Genomic DNA, 15,951 nt, shown 5'->3' with positions numbered 1-15,951 from the left:
TGAAATGGGTAGAAAAAAATCTGCATGTGTCATCTGTCTTGGAATAGGTTGTATTGAAAGTCATGCAGAGTTCTTTACTAGGAGTGCTGAAGGTAGGGCAGGATCTTTTAGGTCCTTATGTCTCTGCTGCTAACATCCATAACAGCCAATTGGATTTTGAGACAAGTAATCTGAAGATTGGAATTAGAGAAGAAAAATATGATCTCTTTGCTAAACTTTGCAGAATATGTAATCCCTAAGAGGGCTGACAAAATTGTCTTGGCATTTGTTTCCTATGAAATGAATTAGTTTGAGCTGAAGATTTAAAAAGTAAATTGGAATTACACATCCCTGTATTTACCATGCATCTGTTTCTTATCCTTTTCTGCTGTCATCTAATTTGAGTTTAAAGCAATGTTTAACCTATGAAAATGAAATTGATATTGAGACTTTTGCAGGTTTTTCTCATAATTATTTTTTGATAGGGTAAGTATGGAACCTTAAAAGGCTTCTGATTACCATAAGTATTACTTCCAGGAAAATAAGACTATTAAAAATGCTACTTCTGAGGGGAAACAGTTGCAGAAATTACTCTTCCTGCCATCTTATCAAAGTTGCAGGAAATTCCATTGTGTATTTGGCTGGTTGGAAGAACTATTTCATTTTTTTGAGAATTTCCAATGAATTTGATGAAAAATTGATAGTTTTTACTTGGTAATGATAGCTTCCCTTCATATAAGATGGACCATTTTCTAAATTTGTCCTGTAGTAGACACACAAACATTAAGCTGATACTAAAGCGCCTTTTCTTTGAATAGACAGTTGCTGCTTCTGGGATATTTTGTAGGAGAAAGAACCTGCAGTGGGATCTAGGAACTCAGTTGGATATCTTTAAAATGATTAGAGATTGTGATTAATTAATTACTAAAGGTCTCAGTATCATGGAGTGTGTATGCATGCAAATTTGTATACAAAACCTAGATATGTCAAGATTGTATTTTTTTTGTTACTGTGTGTAGATACACATATACAGCATTTGTGTATTGTATACTTATTTTTGCTGTGTTATGCTGTTAATGCTGTAATTTTAGTGCTCTGCCACCCATAGTAACTGCTGGGCAACTGTGTTTTATGGTCTTTGGATGACTGTGTTTGGCTGATAGCTATAAAACTATTCCCTTCCAGAATGTGTTCACTTTGCAAGTTCTCACTATCACCAGATTTGTGATTTTGTTTTAATATAGGGTTGGTATCAGAACAAAACTGTCGTTTTCTGTCCTATGCAGCTCATGTGTGATTCAAATGGTACTTAAGAAAGATACTCTTGTTTTTCTTTTCTGCAGAAGCAGTAGTGAATGATGCTAACAGTGAAAATAAATCAGGAGCTGCTGATGTAGCTGCAAGCCAGCATGTAATGGTGTGTGCCCTCCAGGAATTGGGTAGTCTGGTTCAGAGCCTGAATGCCACTGCATCTCCCCTTATTCAAGAACCCTCTATAGGTATGCAAATAAATGGAAATAGATTGTGAGGCATTTGAGCAATGAATATGAAATATCATTAAATCTACTTAAATAATGAATGAATATATAAGAAATAAATCAGTGAAGCTGGCACTTCCTGTAGCACTCTGGGTAGCTACAGTTGTCCAGCTCATTGTTTTTAGTACCCTAACTTTAGTTCAAGTTTGACAAAGTATTAAACAGCTGTTTTGATTGGAGTCTGTCTGAAACTATTTCTTAGGGTCAGTAAAGTTGTGATTTCTGGTATTGGTCTGTTTACAATAATGGTTTTATAGGAAATGCATTGTTTTGCTGTGTAAGGTCTGAAATACTTGCTCCTGGAAAACTGTATTGCCTTTAAATACCAAATTTCTGTGGGGAGGCAAAAGTATTTTGTTCAGGTGAAGCTGTGGGTAGTGCCATTTAAAAAAAGTGGTTCTTTGTCTTAAGTTGACTAGGGTTTGTGGGGGATTTTCTTCTTGTTTGTTTCAGTATCTGAATCCACATTTATGCTGTAGTGTTGGAGTTTTAAAAGTTTTTTCAGTTTGTGGATGCCTATGGTCTTTTCCAATGGAAGTTCAAGCTCTTTTAGTTATTTCATTGTGCAGATTGTTGTCTTGATGCATATGATATTCTTCTCATACTGATTTGTGCCAGCTGTGGGGTGGGGGAGACCGCCCATATTTATTCCTTCTGGCTGCTGCATCCCATGAGAATAGAGGGGACTGTATCTCAGCATTATTTCTGTTAGCAGCTGTGAACTAAGCAGGTAGAAATTGCTCACTGACTCAAGAGAAAGCAAGAGATAAAGCAGCAGTGGGGGTTTGAAGTAAGAGTTTTCCAAGATCTGGACCAAAGAAGGTCTTGGTGTGGAGACAGATTGGACTGAAGGACTCAGAAAGTGGGATTAAGTAAGCACAGAGGTTTCTGTAGAGTGTAGAAAGCTGGAAACGTGATGCAGAGGAGACAGCACTGTGTCAAAAGCAGGGTACAGCAGTCAGTGACATCTGTAGCATATGCTTGGCTCAATGTGAAACAAAACCAAAGATAGTCTTACTGTTGCTCTGTTATTGGCAATGTGTGTAAAACATTGTGGGAACCATCACATCCAGTGCCTGTTTCCTTATAAAACGTTGCTACCTCTTTTCAGTGTTCAAGTAGAAGTCTCTTCTGTGACTCTGACAGCTCCAACTTTGCTGGTAGAATCTGATGTGGAGCAGTATAATGCTAATAACACCTCTTTCCTTCATTAAAGGAAAAGGCAAAGTCATAAAATTCAAGTACTCTTAATTCTGACTTTCTTAACTTTCACATTGACTATCTAGTATTGATTCAGTTTACTTGTCTATGTGTATTAAAACCAGCATAAGTTAAAGACTGTAAACTCTCCTTTCTGTAGGTCTGTTGGAGACAGTAACTTCAGTTCTTCTTCATCCCAGCATGGCTGCTCGCCTTGCTGCGGCGTGGTGCTTGCGGTGTGTAGCCGTGGCATTGCCTTTTCAGTTGACTCCATTTTTAGACAGATGTGCAGAAAGACTCAACAATCTGAAGACCTCCCCTGAAGCTGTTAGTGGCTACAGTTTTGCAATGGCTGCATTGTTAGGTGGTGTGCATCAGTGTCCACTAGGTATTCCTCATGCCAAAGGAAAGGTGAGATAATGAGTGTTTCATCTCTGAGTGTACTAAAAGATACCTTTTTATCTACAAGTAATAGCTTTGCGAAATGTGTGGCATGCTAGTGAGTTAAAGCATTATTGAAATTAAACTTGTGCCTAGCGTGAGAGTTGTGGCCAGAGTACATGTTTGTAGTATCTCAGTTGCAATATTTAACAGCTGTTTTCCTCTCTCTTTTTTGAATTTGCTGAAGAGAAATTGAAATATTGGAAAATCTCTGAAATAACTGTTGATGAGAATATTTCTGGCTGTATTGTCATATGAAAAGCACTAATCATCTGCATGAAATGTAATGTGCATTCATTCTTTTTCCAAGGTCAACTTAAATGATTTGAGAACATCTTTGTATATAGTCTATAAGAGTGAACAAGTAGCAGTAGCTTGCAGTGGTTTCATTTATATTTTTAAATCTCTTGTGTTTTGTCATTGGTGCAGATGGTGGTCAGTATTGCTGAGGATCTGTTACGAACTGCTGCGCAAAACAGCAGGCTCTCCTTGCAGCGGACTCAAGCTGGATGGCTTTTACTTGGAGCACTCATGACTTTGGGTTTGTAAAAATGGTCTACTTTTTCTTTTATTTGAAACTTGTCTAACATTTCTGATTATCCACTCTGGCAAATGGTCTATACACATAATCAGTTCAGTATCTAGCACAAGAGTATTTATATAGGAGAAACAGTGTTCGTACACTTATTTCAGTAGTATTGTTATGCTGGGGAGAGATGAAGTGTTAGAGTTTATGTAAGCTGAAGGATAGTAGAAGGTGCCATACCTAAAAAAAAAATAAATCTGTTTTTAGAAACCCAGCCTTTAGTCATTCTATGAAAGGGCAAAATTGCCCATAGTCTTCCTTCCTTAATACTGTGGTACAGAAGAAATGGACCGTAAGTAAATGCAATGAGCATTCCAACAAGTTGCATGTGTACCTCTAGATAGGCAACAGTACTGATTCAAAGTGTTGTTAGTTTAAAAGCCCTTCAGTTTTTTAAAAGACCCAACTTCACATTCATATCTGCCATAACAGAACTATCAGAAACTGTATTTTGAGAGGTTGCAAGTGTGCTCTTGAATTTTGTGGTAGTACTGTTTTTTTCTGTTTTGAGTTTTATTTTACTGGAAAATATGATAAACTTTCAATGCGTTCTGCAGTATTTTGATCTCTCAGAAAATACCATTTTATGTTTAATCTCATTTCTCTAAATTGTCTCTTTTTTGCCAGTTTATTGTCATGTTTTTCTAACAGTGTATCCCTATTTTGGTTATCTTTCTCTAACGTATTTTTAATGTACTTGCATTAGACCTTTTTTAGAAGCTTAGAAAAAAATTCGACTGTTAAAGTAATTTAGATAATCAGTAACTATCAGTTATTTTTATATTCCTTTTTTGGACAAGTTATGGTAGGCTAAAGAACTTGCCTTCAAAATAGTAACATAAAAAAATTTGAAGTCAAAAAGATAGTAAAAAGGCAGTTGGCAGTGGTTCCATAGGACATGGTAGTGTATAGAATAGCCTATTTCCTATATTTTTGGTACTGATATCAAGAAGCAGACTTAAAGTATAGTAGTTGTTTGCCACACTTTTAACCTAGAAATGAGAAAGAATTTAATTTGGTTTTTGTTGTTCAAATGGGGAGAAAAGGAGAAGTGAAATAAGACAAAAACAGCTCAAAGAGCAAAAGCCTTCATAGCAGATTTTTCACACTCAGTTAAATACATGTTTTTATTATACTGTCACTTAATTTTTTTTGCACAGGTCCTTCTGTTGTTCGGTATCATCTGCCTAAGATGTTGCTGCTGTGGCGAAATGTGTTTCCACGTTCTCTGAAGGAGCTGGAAGCAGAGAAGGCGAGAGGAGATTCTTTTACCTGGCAAGTAACGTTGGAAGGCCGTGCTGGAGCTCTGTGTGGTAAGAATTTCAGACTTTGAGATTACACCTGTACAGTAAACCAAAACGTGATCCCAAGTATTATAGAGAGAACTCTTGTAACTTTCCTGCTTTCTTTGAAAATGAGTAAAATGTGTCAGACTTTCATCAATGTGACCTGGTTTTGGCATACAGTTTTTGGAGGATATCATACAGTCTTTAAATAAACATTTTAATTGTTGCTTTTTTGATATTCTCCTAGGATCTGTATCTTGCTTATGTTTTATATTTGTTTGTTTCAGTGAAAGTTTAATTTAAACCTTTTTGTTATTAGCTATGAGAAGTTTTGTTGCTCACTGTCCTGAGCTGCTTACTGAGGATGTGATCAGGAAACTGATGACACCCATAGAATGTGCCATGACAATGATGTCGCAGTAAGTAGGCAGTTTTTGCTCTTTATTCACTTTGTCTTTTCTTGAAATACTACAACTAATTTGTTTTAATTCATGTTCTGACATAGTACCGCACTGTTGCTGCACATCCATTTTGAAGAAAAACTTTTATCCTTGTGTTTGTGGTCTTTAGCTTTGTAAAATTATTACTGCTGAAGGGCCTACATTGGTAACTTTGGTAACTGTGCTTTGATTTCCAGTTCAGTGAGCTTTTGAATTCATGGTTTGCTTATCCCTGTGCAAGAAATGACAAAACTAAGATACTGGTATACTAGATGTTATTTAAAAAGCTCTTCTCTTATAAATTGAACTAATGAAAAGACTTTCAGCATTTTACAGAATAAAAATAAAACATAGAATTGAGTTGGTTTTGTGGTTTGGTGTCTGTCCCTTTCCTCTGCCCCACCCCTAATTAAAATAGAGCTTTCTTCTGAGGAGGTGCATTTCACTGATTTAGGGCAGCGTGTGTTGTGGTTTTGTTGTTTTGATATTTCTGTTTCTTTTAAAAGTCTTCTCTGTACAATTACTTCTGAAAATGTACTGATAATTGAGTGATGTCCAGGGTAGTTCTCTGAACAATTTTTTCTTGCCTTGGCTAGAGATATATCTTGTGAAAAGAAATTTGAAAATACTCTTTTCAGTAACTGCAGCATTTCTGGTTGTCTCTTTTTCTTTTTTAATTCTGTAGCATTCCATCAGTAATTAAAGCCCATGGAGCTCATCTCAAAGCTAGTGCAGCTATGGTTCGTTTAAGACTTTATGATATATTGGCTTTATTGCCTCCAAAGACATATGAAGGTACATACATTTTTAACAATTTTTAATAAAGTAAAAATTCTGCTTGCTCCTTGTGATGTATTTTTGGTGTTTACCTTTGAAGCAAATACGATTGAAAATAGGATTCTAGGAATCTCCAAGAATCTTGTACTATATTCCTCATCTTCTGTATGTCATCTTGACAGTATAACTACAGAGAATGAATATTGCTAAACATTCATAGAGTAACACAGTATAAAAGTTATGGTCCTGTTTATAGGATTGGGAGATATGAAGATTGTGCTCTGAGATCCAATAATGGTGGTTTAAGTCATTGTTACTTAAAAGATGGAGAATATTATTTCATGTTTTCTTAGTATACTGAAAAGACAGATGTGACAATGAAGGTTTAGTTTTGGTTTCAGTGTTGCTTTTTTGTTTGTGTTTTTGTTTTTGTTTGAGCTGTTTTTTGTTTGTTTGTTTGTTTTTACCTGATTTACTGTATTAGACAGATCTACTATTATTAAATTACCAGGCACTGTCACAGGGTCTGACAGATTAGGTTTTTGGTTTTTGTTTGTTTTTGTTATTTCATTAAATTTACATGAGCATGTGGATGAGCAAATTTTTTCAAAATCTGGATTATTGTCCTGGAAGGAATGACCCAATCTGTTGTTTAGAACAGGACACCATCCTGAGTAATGTCCTCTAGTGGACCCTGCTTGAGCAGGGAGTTGGGACTAGATGACTCCCAGTGGTTCTCAACCTTATCCATTCTTTGGGTATTTGGGTACCCATGATTTGGGAATTGAGAGCCTAGGGTTCTGTTTGAAGCCTTGCTGTCAACTCTAGTCTTGTTGGGTTTACTTCTCTGTTCTCTACCTCTAAAATCGAAGTAATGGTATATGTGTAACTTTTGATCAATAGCTGGAATGTTTTGGCTAAGAAGCAGCAATGATTCTTTTTAATATTTATCTTTTTAGGATCATTTAATGCGCTGCTTCGAGAGTTGGTAGCAGAATTTACTTTGACAGACAACTCTGCTAATACAACCACATCACTCTTAAGGTCTCTTTGTCATTATGATGATAGTGTTTTGCTTGGCTCTTGGCTGCAGGAAACGGATCATAAGTCAATTGAAGATCAGGTAATAAAAAACTGGAATAATGAATTATCTGCCCTCTCTGTGTGATGTGTGTTTGGGGAAGCCTTTTAAAACTGAAGCTTCATGCCTTGTTTTTAGTCTTATTTCAGAGCTTTGTTAGATATAAGTTCTTCCATCTACAGGGTACTTAAAAAACTACCCACAGCTGAGATATAAATTGCATAATGCTACTCACAGGGTTGTGTTTAGTGAATTAGCCTAATTTCTTAAAAAAAACCCCAACCCAACACTCCCAGTCCACCCCCCAATCTTCCTAGTCTAGCAGTTGTTCTCATATATATATGTTTTTTTTTCTGAACCAGGAGAAATGTAGGTTCCACTTAACATGTTTTATAATGAAAAATTGCTGTCAGAATATCAATATCGCAAATGGTGTTACAAGAAAACAAGATTTAACTGGTTTTATAGGTGTAGTATGAAATCTTGCATTTCATTTGGAAATGTTGACATGATGTTGGCTGAAAATGCCTCTTCTGCAACAGCCCATATAATAATGTAAAGGTTTCTGAGAAGGCTTGATGCAGCAGGTCCAAAAGCTAAGGCTGATACCAAATGTGAGAAACTAAAGGGAAGCTGTTTCTGAGGCACGAGCAGCATGTCAAAGCAGAAAAAAGTTTTTATAAACTTCCTTTGTTTGTTGTGGTGGACATAGTGGACTTCCAGTGCAGTCTTCAATCCACAGAGGTTTCTGGGATGCTCCTTCCCCTCATTTTTTTTTTTTTTGGTTAACCTCTTACCTGTAAAACCATGGCACTGCTGGTAAGTGAAGATCTGTAGTATGTCACAGGATTCTGGCACTGTGCACTTGCAGCCCAGAAACTCAAGCAAATCCTGGACTGCATCAAAAGCAGCGTGGCCACCAGGTTCAAGAAGGTGTTTCTGCCCCTCTACTCTGCTCTGATGCAACCCCACCTGGAGAACTGTGTACAGTTCTGGTGTCCCCAACACAAGAAGGACATGGAGCAAGTCCATAGGAAGGCCATGAAGTCCCTACCAAGACAGTCTGAGGAACTTGGCTATGTTCAGCCTGGAGAAGAGAAGGTTGTCGGGAGGCCTCCTAGCAACCTTCCAGTTTCTGAAGGGGGCCTACAGGGGAGCTGGAGTTCATCAGGAACTGTAGTGATAGGACAGGGAGTAATGGGTACAAATTGAAAGAGAGGAAATTAGGTTACGTATTAGGAAGAACTTCTTTACTCTTAGGGCGGTGAGACACTGGGACAGGTTGTCCAGGGAGGCTGTGGATGTCCCAGCCCTGTCAGTGCTTGAAGCCAGGTTGGATAAGGCCTTGAGCAACCTGATCCAGTGGAGGGTGTCCCTGCCTATGGCAGAGAGGACTGGGAGTAGATGATCTTTACGGTTCATTCTAACCCCTTAACATTCTATAATTCTGTGATTTTCTTCTGCTTGATCACATTTTGTTTTAGTGATAGAGAGGTCTCAACAAATGTTTGCTATTGTTTTCTGAGCCTTTAAGAAGAATATAGACCTACTGGATTCAAATTTGGTTTCATGATTAAATAATTGACAGGAATATAAAATTTTCTTCAGAGAAAATAGATAATTGTTTAATTGGTTTTCCTGAAGGAATGATGGTTAGAAAGTATTTTCTTGAGGATAGGAGCATTAGTAGTTTTAGTACTGTTTCTACTGTTTTCTACTGTTTCTACATCATAGCCAAAACTGATCATTTAATATACGGTATTGTATATTATTGTATATATGAATGACCTTTTTTATGAAATGCTACTTCATAATCAGTGATTCAGAAGCTACTATTAGTACCAGAATTAATCTGCTTTTCTCTGTTTTCCACCTCTCACTACCAGGAGTGATAGTTTTTGTATTTATCCAGCTGTTAACTGCTTTGACCCCTCAGGATTCAGCTGACCCTGTAAATACTACTGTGTTTGCATGGGGGCACTGCAGTTGCATTCAGGTGTTTGTAAGCTGTTTTGTTGTTCTAAGCTACTGCATATGTGTTTTGGTTATCTCTAGTTCCAGGTTTTATGTGCAAAGGTATATTCAGAGGTATTCATGTTATGTGGCATTTTGCAGCTTCAGCCGAACAGTGCATCTGGAAGTGGTGCTCTGGAACATGATCCCTCTTCTATTTATTTGCGCATCCCTGCTGGTGAAGCTGTACCTGGTCCCCTTCCTTTAGGAGTATCTGTCATCGATGCATCTGTGGCTCTCTTTGGCGTGGTTTTTCCTCATGTGTCCTACAAACACAGGTCAGTTTACATCAGTGTTAATTTTCAGAACCTAGTGCCTTACTCTCTGGATGCTATTATGTTAGTGTTTTTTTTGGTTTGTTTGTATTTTTCCCCCTGAAATAAGAATCGACTGTGGTATCAACTGCCTTTAAATTCATAGTTTACTATTTGGTGTCCATTGTGTCTCAGGATTCCAGAATATGTCTACTCAGTTTAGAAATAAGGTAATTTCCTCAGTTTTATCACTTTTGAAGATTAATGTTCAGAGGTTGAGACTAGATTCTTCTCTTTTTGTACTGCATTTAACAGTAGTAATATCTCTGCAACCAAAATTTCCTGCAAAAGTACCCATTGCAATTAACTTCAGCCTTAAAAACAGCAATGGCATGCATTGAATTTCATTCGACTCCCACAACTGAGACATTTGATTTATACTCAGCAGATAATTGTATGCATGATGAAAAGGAGGAAATGGAATTCACCTTATTTTCCTTTGTGTTCTGCATTACCTCTACAGAGTTATGAATTGTCAGGACTACTTTTGTCATTCAGTTTAGCTAATTTGTCACTGAGCACACAGTGAAAGCAGCTCTAAGATACATTTCAAAGTAAAATCATCCTTCAGTACAATCCTGATGGCAACAGTTTTTTCCTAGCAGTCAACCTCATTTTGCAGCAAGGGCAGGATAGACTTGGGGCCAGCTTGCATCAATTGAGCTTGATCTTTATCTGTTGTTAACTATGAAAAGATTTAGCTGCAAAACAGCTGAGTTATTAAGAACGCAGATTATTCATTACATTCTTGTTGTTGGTATCTTCTAAGGAACACTCCTCCTCCCAGTATGTTTTCTGGGTGGAAGTGGAGGGAGGAATGGAGTTTAAACAGGAAAAACAATAGGAACAATAAAATGAATATGGAGGGTAACACTATTTTAAATGGTAGTGGAAAGGCAACATTTTTCCTCTTTGGTTTCTAGTTATACAACCAAATGCACCTGAGGACTTACATCCTCTTGGTGGTGTTTTATTCAAAAGGAAATGAAAAAATTTGTGGATGAACTAAAAGAACCAGCAAAGGGATGTTCAGAATAACTCTACTCTTTCTACCTGTAGTGAATACCTTCTGCAACCCTTAAAGCATAAATTCTGTGACTGAACTTGAAAGGTCCTTTTGTTGTGTGTGTTTTTTTATCAGCTGTGTTTTAGTTTGTATTTTGAAAGGCTATCACTTCAATTATGTTCTTTCCTTTGTTTTAGATTACAGATGTTGGATCACTTTGCTGAATGTGTCAAGCAGGCTAAAGGTGTTCGCCAGCAAGCTGTACAGCTTAATATCTTTACAGCTGTTCTTAGTGCCTTAAAGGTAAAACTTGTAAGCTTGTAATGGAAGCCAAAGCTCATCAGTTTGTATTCAATACAAAGAGCCGTTAGAAGAACCATTGCTAAAGTTACCACTCAAACATTCAAAAGTTTGAAAATACTAAAATTGCATTTTTTTCCCAGATATTAGTATGAGCTCTCGTCTGCGTGTATCGGCACAGAGGAGAAATGAGGCTCATGTAGTCAGCATTCTGCAGTATTCAACGTTCTCTAGTATTCAGACTTTCTTTTTTAACACTTTTTCTTTTAATTATCAGTCCTGTAGTTTTATTTGCACTGGACTCATGGAGTTAAGTACTTTGTCATATATATTCAAAAACCCCCTCAGTACTGTGCAGATGAGGCTTGTGGAAACAAAAACACAAATATAATTGGGTTTACAGTTTGGTTGCTGAATTCTATTGCACTGAATTCTAGATGGTTGTGTGCAGTCCCACTGACTTCAGCTACAGCTCTGTGCTCTTTAGCTACAGTTGGAAATGCAGCCTCACACTATCAAGTCAGGAAGCTAGATAGCAAGCACAAATAATGCCTGCCTTGTTTAAGCTGATTGTTGCTGAAGCCTCATGTCTTTGGTTGATTGGCAAAATACATTGGCAAAACAACACCTCACTTCTTGCATTGTTCTTAGAAACGTGAACTATGTTGCTACAAGTTGAAAAGTAGATTCTGGGGCAGATTTCTGGAATCTCCCATGCCATGCCAAATGGTCAAAAAATTGTCAAAATTGAGCTGAAATAAGGACTTCAGATCAGAAAATGACAATCTATGGTAAAGCCTTTGACTTTTTCCTCTATAATACATGCAGTATTTTTACTTTACATGTGTTGAATTATTTTTCCCAGAGTAAAATACTTCTTGAAAGTTGATGTACCTATTAATGAAATATGGAAACCAAAGAAGCTGCAGAAGCAGTGTTTAGTGTTATTGTTCTGTACAGTGTTCATTTAAGAGGCTGTATAAACGTTTTTTAAAGATGTGATTATTAAGAAAAAAATATTTTCATGTACCTAAGATGTCTTCAGTGTAAGTGATTCTTGCAGAAACGTAACTGAGCTGTGGTTTTCCTGTCTGACAGAAGGATGTTGCTGTTAGATTTTTAAAGCTTCTCTTTTTTTCTGAGGTGTCCTGTGTAAAGCTAGATCAGATTCAGTAGGACTAGGGTGTGCTATAATGCATTTGATAAAAAAGGTTGGTGCAACACATCTTCCTGTGTGTGAAATAGGTAGAGTGTTGGCAAACATAAGATCCAGGATGTTGTTGATATTGAGTTTTAGATGTTTTCAACCAATATATTTTAGGATGAACTACCACAAATTATAACAAAAGCAAAAGGGTACAATTTTTAATTGAAGGTCTCAAATATATCTTCCCTTTTTCCCCTACATCGAATGTTGTTATTTGTTTCTTTTTCTTGTAGGGTTTAGCTGAGAATAAAAGCACCTTAGGACCAGAAGAAGTCCGCAAATCTGCTCTGACGCTTGTAATGGGTGCCCTTGATAATCCTAACCCTATTTTGAGATGTGCAGCAGGCGAAGCTCTTGGCAGAATGGCTCAAGTGGTTGGAGAAGCCTCTTTCATTGCTAGAATGGCTCAGTACAGTTTTGATAAGTAAGTCGATTCTAATTCAGAAAAGGAAATAAAATTATAATTTAATATAGTTTGGAAGATTCCTCTTCTAAATTACATATTGATTATTCTCTTCATGGTTGCTTGCTATGGTTATGTAGATCTAACAAACCTTCAAACAGATTCTTCTCTTTTCGATTTATTTTATGTGAGGAATAAAAGCTGAGTTGTTAAACACACGGGATGTGAAATGATACCAGAGGATAGCTTTTGAGGAGTCACTTGAAGGTTATGAAGCTGTTTCAGATAGATAAACACAGCTTACATTAAGTATGTCTGAAATATGAGTTGTATGATAGTGGTTGTGTTTCATTAAAACATCCTCTTTACACATCGATTTAACTTATGTACTGGCCCATATTTTTTTCGTATTCTGTTGTTTATCTTGGGCCTTTAGAAAGATGTCTGGTAGAAATAACAAGACAATATGTTTCCCAATTTTGTACTTAAATTTAAGGCATCAGTCTCTTTGTGAAAGAGAATGCAACTGCCTCAAGGCTGCAGCCCATGTTTTTGGCTGGTCAGGCTGCATGCGCCTACCCTCAGTCCAGCTCTCCTACCTCTGGGCAACTCAGTTTTTCTCCTCCTTTTATTTCGTAATAAAGTACATCATGCTTATTGTCTTCCCTTGTATTTCTATTCCTGGGACTATTTTCTTGGTTTCTTATCTAGGGTAAAGTTGTTAATGATTGTCATTCTGTTGACACTGTCAAGTAATTTTTGTATGTTTGAGATGTGCATTTGCTTTGTTGTTCACTGATGACTAAGTGCATGCATGTATCTAATATACAGACAACCAGGGGAAAAAAAATCCTTCTTTGTCCTAATTAGGAAATCTTTTTATCTCTCTTCCCCACCCACTGAAAAGGTTTTTAATTACTGAGTTATATATGTGACATGCATTCAGAAGCAGAAGTATTGTGGAAAATACTCAATAAGTCACTGCTTCATACAACTAGATCATTCAAAATGCTATATGTTCTGATTTAGTTTCATTAATAAAAGGCTCGGTATTTAAAAAAAATTAAAATGATTTAATGGAAAAGTCATAGAAATCAGCTGTAGAAGAAAACAGCTATATTAAAACCTATACTTTGTAGTGGAAGATGTAGCTGTGGATTTCTTTGTCATTTATCAGTATGTGTTGTCATTTTTCTATTTTTAATTCCTTTTCATTCTTGATTCCGTTTTCATTGCAGTAGTTTAGCAATGACTTTTCTGATTATTAAATTAGTCTGCTGGGAAACACTGGTAAACTCTCAATTCTTTTTCTACATCCTTCCAAAACTCTTCTTCATCCAAAATGTCAAGTTCTGATCAGAAAGAAAGAAAAAAGCTATTAAAATAGCTTTTTTTTTTACTTGTCTTTTATGTAATCTGGGTTAATAGCAATGTAGATTAAGTATATTGTTTTTGCTTTTGTTGTTAAAGCTTCTCTAGCTCTTCTAGGGTGGCCTGCAAAATTCTGTTAGTTTTTTGCACTCTTATGGTACTTCAAAGGTTCTTTGTAATGAACCTAGTGAATGATATGATTTGCTTTTATTTAAATGTTGATAGGTTAAAATCTGCTCGAGACGTTGTATCAAGAACAGGCCATTCCTTGGCTCTGGGCTGTCTCCATCGGTATGTTGGTGGAATAGGTTCTGGACAGCATCTGAAAACTAGTGTCAGTATTCTCTTGGCTTTGGCACAGGATGGAACCTCTCCTGAAGTCCAGGTAAAAAAAGCAATCACTGCAAAACTATTTTAAAATGTTCAGGATGAAAATTAACAATTAAATTACTGTTCTGTGCTTTAATAGACATTGTGATATGTAAGACATGTAGCATGTGCCAGGGAGCATGAAGAAAGTGCAACTTTCCTTATAAACTCTTATAGTACAAAATCCCAAAAAGGTAGTGCAATTAAACCATAACCTTATAGCTAGTTAGGGAGGCAGTTGCAAGTGGTCACATTAATTCAGATGGACAAGTGTCTGCTTGTCAGCTGTGCCAGAGTAATACACTGTGATCATATTCCTAACTGACTTTAATTGTAAAGCAAAATGAGCAGTTTTATTTTAGCTGCCTAAACAGAAATTTTAATAACTGGCTAATGGTCAACATGTGATCAGTTACTGGAGTCTCAGGTGATAGGCAGTAGTTTTCTTTGTCAAGTAATTTCTGTATATGTGATACATATGCAGTATGGCAGTACATCATCTTTGGGAGGTTATATTATGAAAACAGAAATCTGTTGCAAGCTAAACTGCAGTTAGGGGACAGAAGGGGAACTAGTAGTAGCTAAGTCTAAGACAAGCCTAAGTCGAGAAGGGTTTTCTATCTACTATGGACTATAGACATGTAAAGTCTCAAAAGAGGACAACTTGACTGCTAAAAGTTGCTGGTAGAGTAGAAAGGGGACTAAACATGCTGTTTAAAGAGTAACATTTTTGGAGTTGCTGAGTATGTATAGACACTGTACAGTTCAGAACGCTTCTAAAGTGAAAATACTGGAAAATTGGGAGAAAATGCTGTCTTATCTCTCAAGAGAAATAGGAGAGGTCAGTGTCTCGGTCTGCCTTTTAAGACTTCCATTAAGTGTCTGTGGCTGCTGCTGTAAAAAGAAGAGAGGGCTAGATGGACCACTACATGTGTCTTTATAGTAAGAAGTTGAATTTTAGAGAGAAAAGTGCTGATTTTTTTTTTCTCCAGCAGAGAAAAAAAGCACTAAAAGAATTACTTCAGAAGGAAAAAAAAAGAAAAAAGAAACCTATTTTGAGTAAAAGCAAGTGTTTTGTCTTTAATTATTGTACGTCAAAGGTTATGGTGTAATTGCATAATATAATAGGTAACTCCTTGTCATTCTTTTCACAAGTTACTGCAAGGAAATGATTATCTGGAATAGTGACTATTAAACTTTAGCAGCAGGAAGTTGTGTGCCACCCATGAGTAGGGGCACTTTATACCCACAAATTGAGAAGCTGAAGCCTCCACTAACTGTACGGAATCATACTTCACCTTGGTTTAAACTGTTAGAGTACCTTCTTATTTCTTTCTCTCAGAGCAATAAAAAAGAAATCAAAGTAACAAAGCTTATCACTTGGGAAAACAAGCCTAGTTTTGCTTGAAGATAATATTTTTAAAAAAAAAATCTATAAATACAATTTAAAGTCTTGAATTTCCCTAGTTTACTTAAGGTAACAGTAAGTGCACTTTGCATATCTAACTAACTTCATATATGAGTAGGTAACTCATATAATATAATTGTGCACCATTCATTTAAAAACAAAAATGGAAAGATTATTGTTTTATGAACAAAAAAAAAGAAGTAAAATATGAAGTGGAAGTCCTGGTGGAACT

At 36.5% G+C, this 15,951-nt stretch overlaps 1 protein-coding gene across 4 annotated transcripts in view; it reads left to right on the top strand.

Moving 5' to 3' along the window:
* HEATR5B (HEAT repeat containing 5B) overlaps positions 1–15,951 on the top strand; it is a 55,870-nt gene that overhangs the window by 8,432 nt on the left and 31,487 nt on the right. For all 4 annotated transcript variants that reach the window (XM_051783019.1, XM_051783017.1, XM_051783018.1 and 1 more), the window contains 11 exons: positions 1,323–1,478; positions 2,878–3,128; positions 3,588–3,699; positions 4,905–5,057; positions 5,350–5,449; positions 6,156–6,265; positions 7,207–7,370; positions 9,444–9,619; positions 10,859–10,964; positions 12,402–12,592; positions 14,168–14,327. In XM_051783019.1, the coding sequence (XP_051638979.1) occupies positions 1,323–1,478; positions 2,878–3,128; positions 3,588–3,699; positions 4,905–5,057; positions 5,350–5,449; positions 6,156–6,265; positions 7,207–7,370; positions 9,444–9,619; positions 10,859–10,964; positions 12,402–12,592; positions 14,168–14,327 (1,679 nt within the window). The remainder of the gene's footprint in view (positions 1–1,322; positions 1,479–2,877; positions 3,129–3,587; positions 3,700–4,904; positions 5,058–5,349; positions 5,450–6,155; positions 6,266–7,206; positions 7,371–9,443; positions 9,620–10,858; positions 10,965–12,401; positions 12,593–14,167; positions 14,328–15,951) is intronic.

The sequence above is a fragment of the Manacus candei genome, unplaced genomic scaffold (assembly GCF_025592945.1).
Source record: "Manacus candei isolate 608988 ecotype Guabito, Panama unplaced genomic scaffold, ASM2559294v1 h1tg000017l, whole genome shotgun sequence".
Lineage (NCBI taxonomy): Eukaryota > Metazoa > Chordata > Aves > Passeriformes > Pipridae > Manacus > Manacus candei.
The sequence above is the reverse complement of the archived record's forward strand: the minus strand, read 5'-3'. Positions and strand labels throughout refer to the sequence as shown.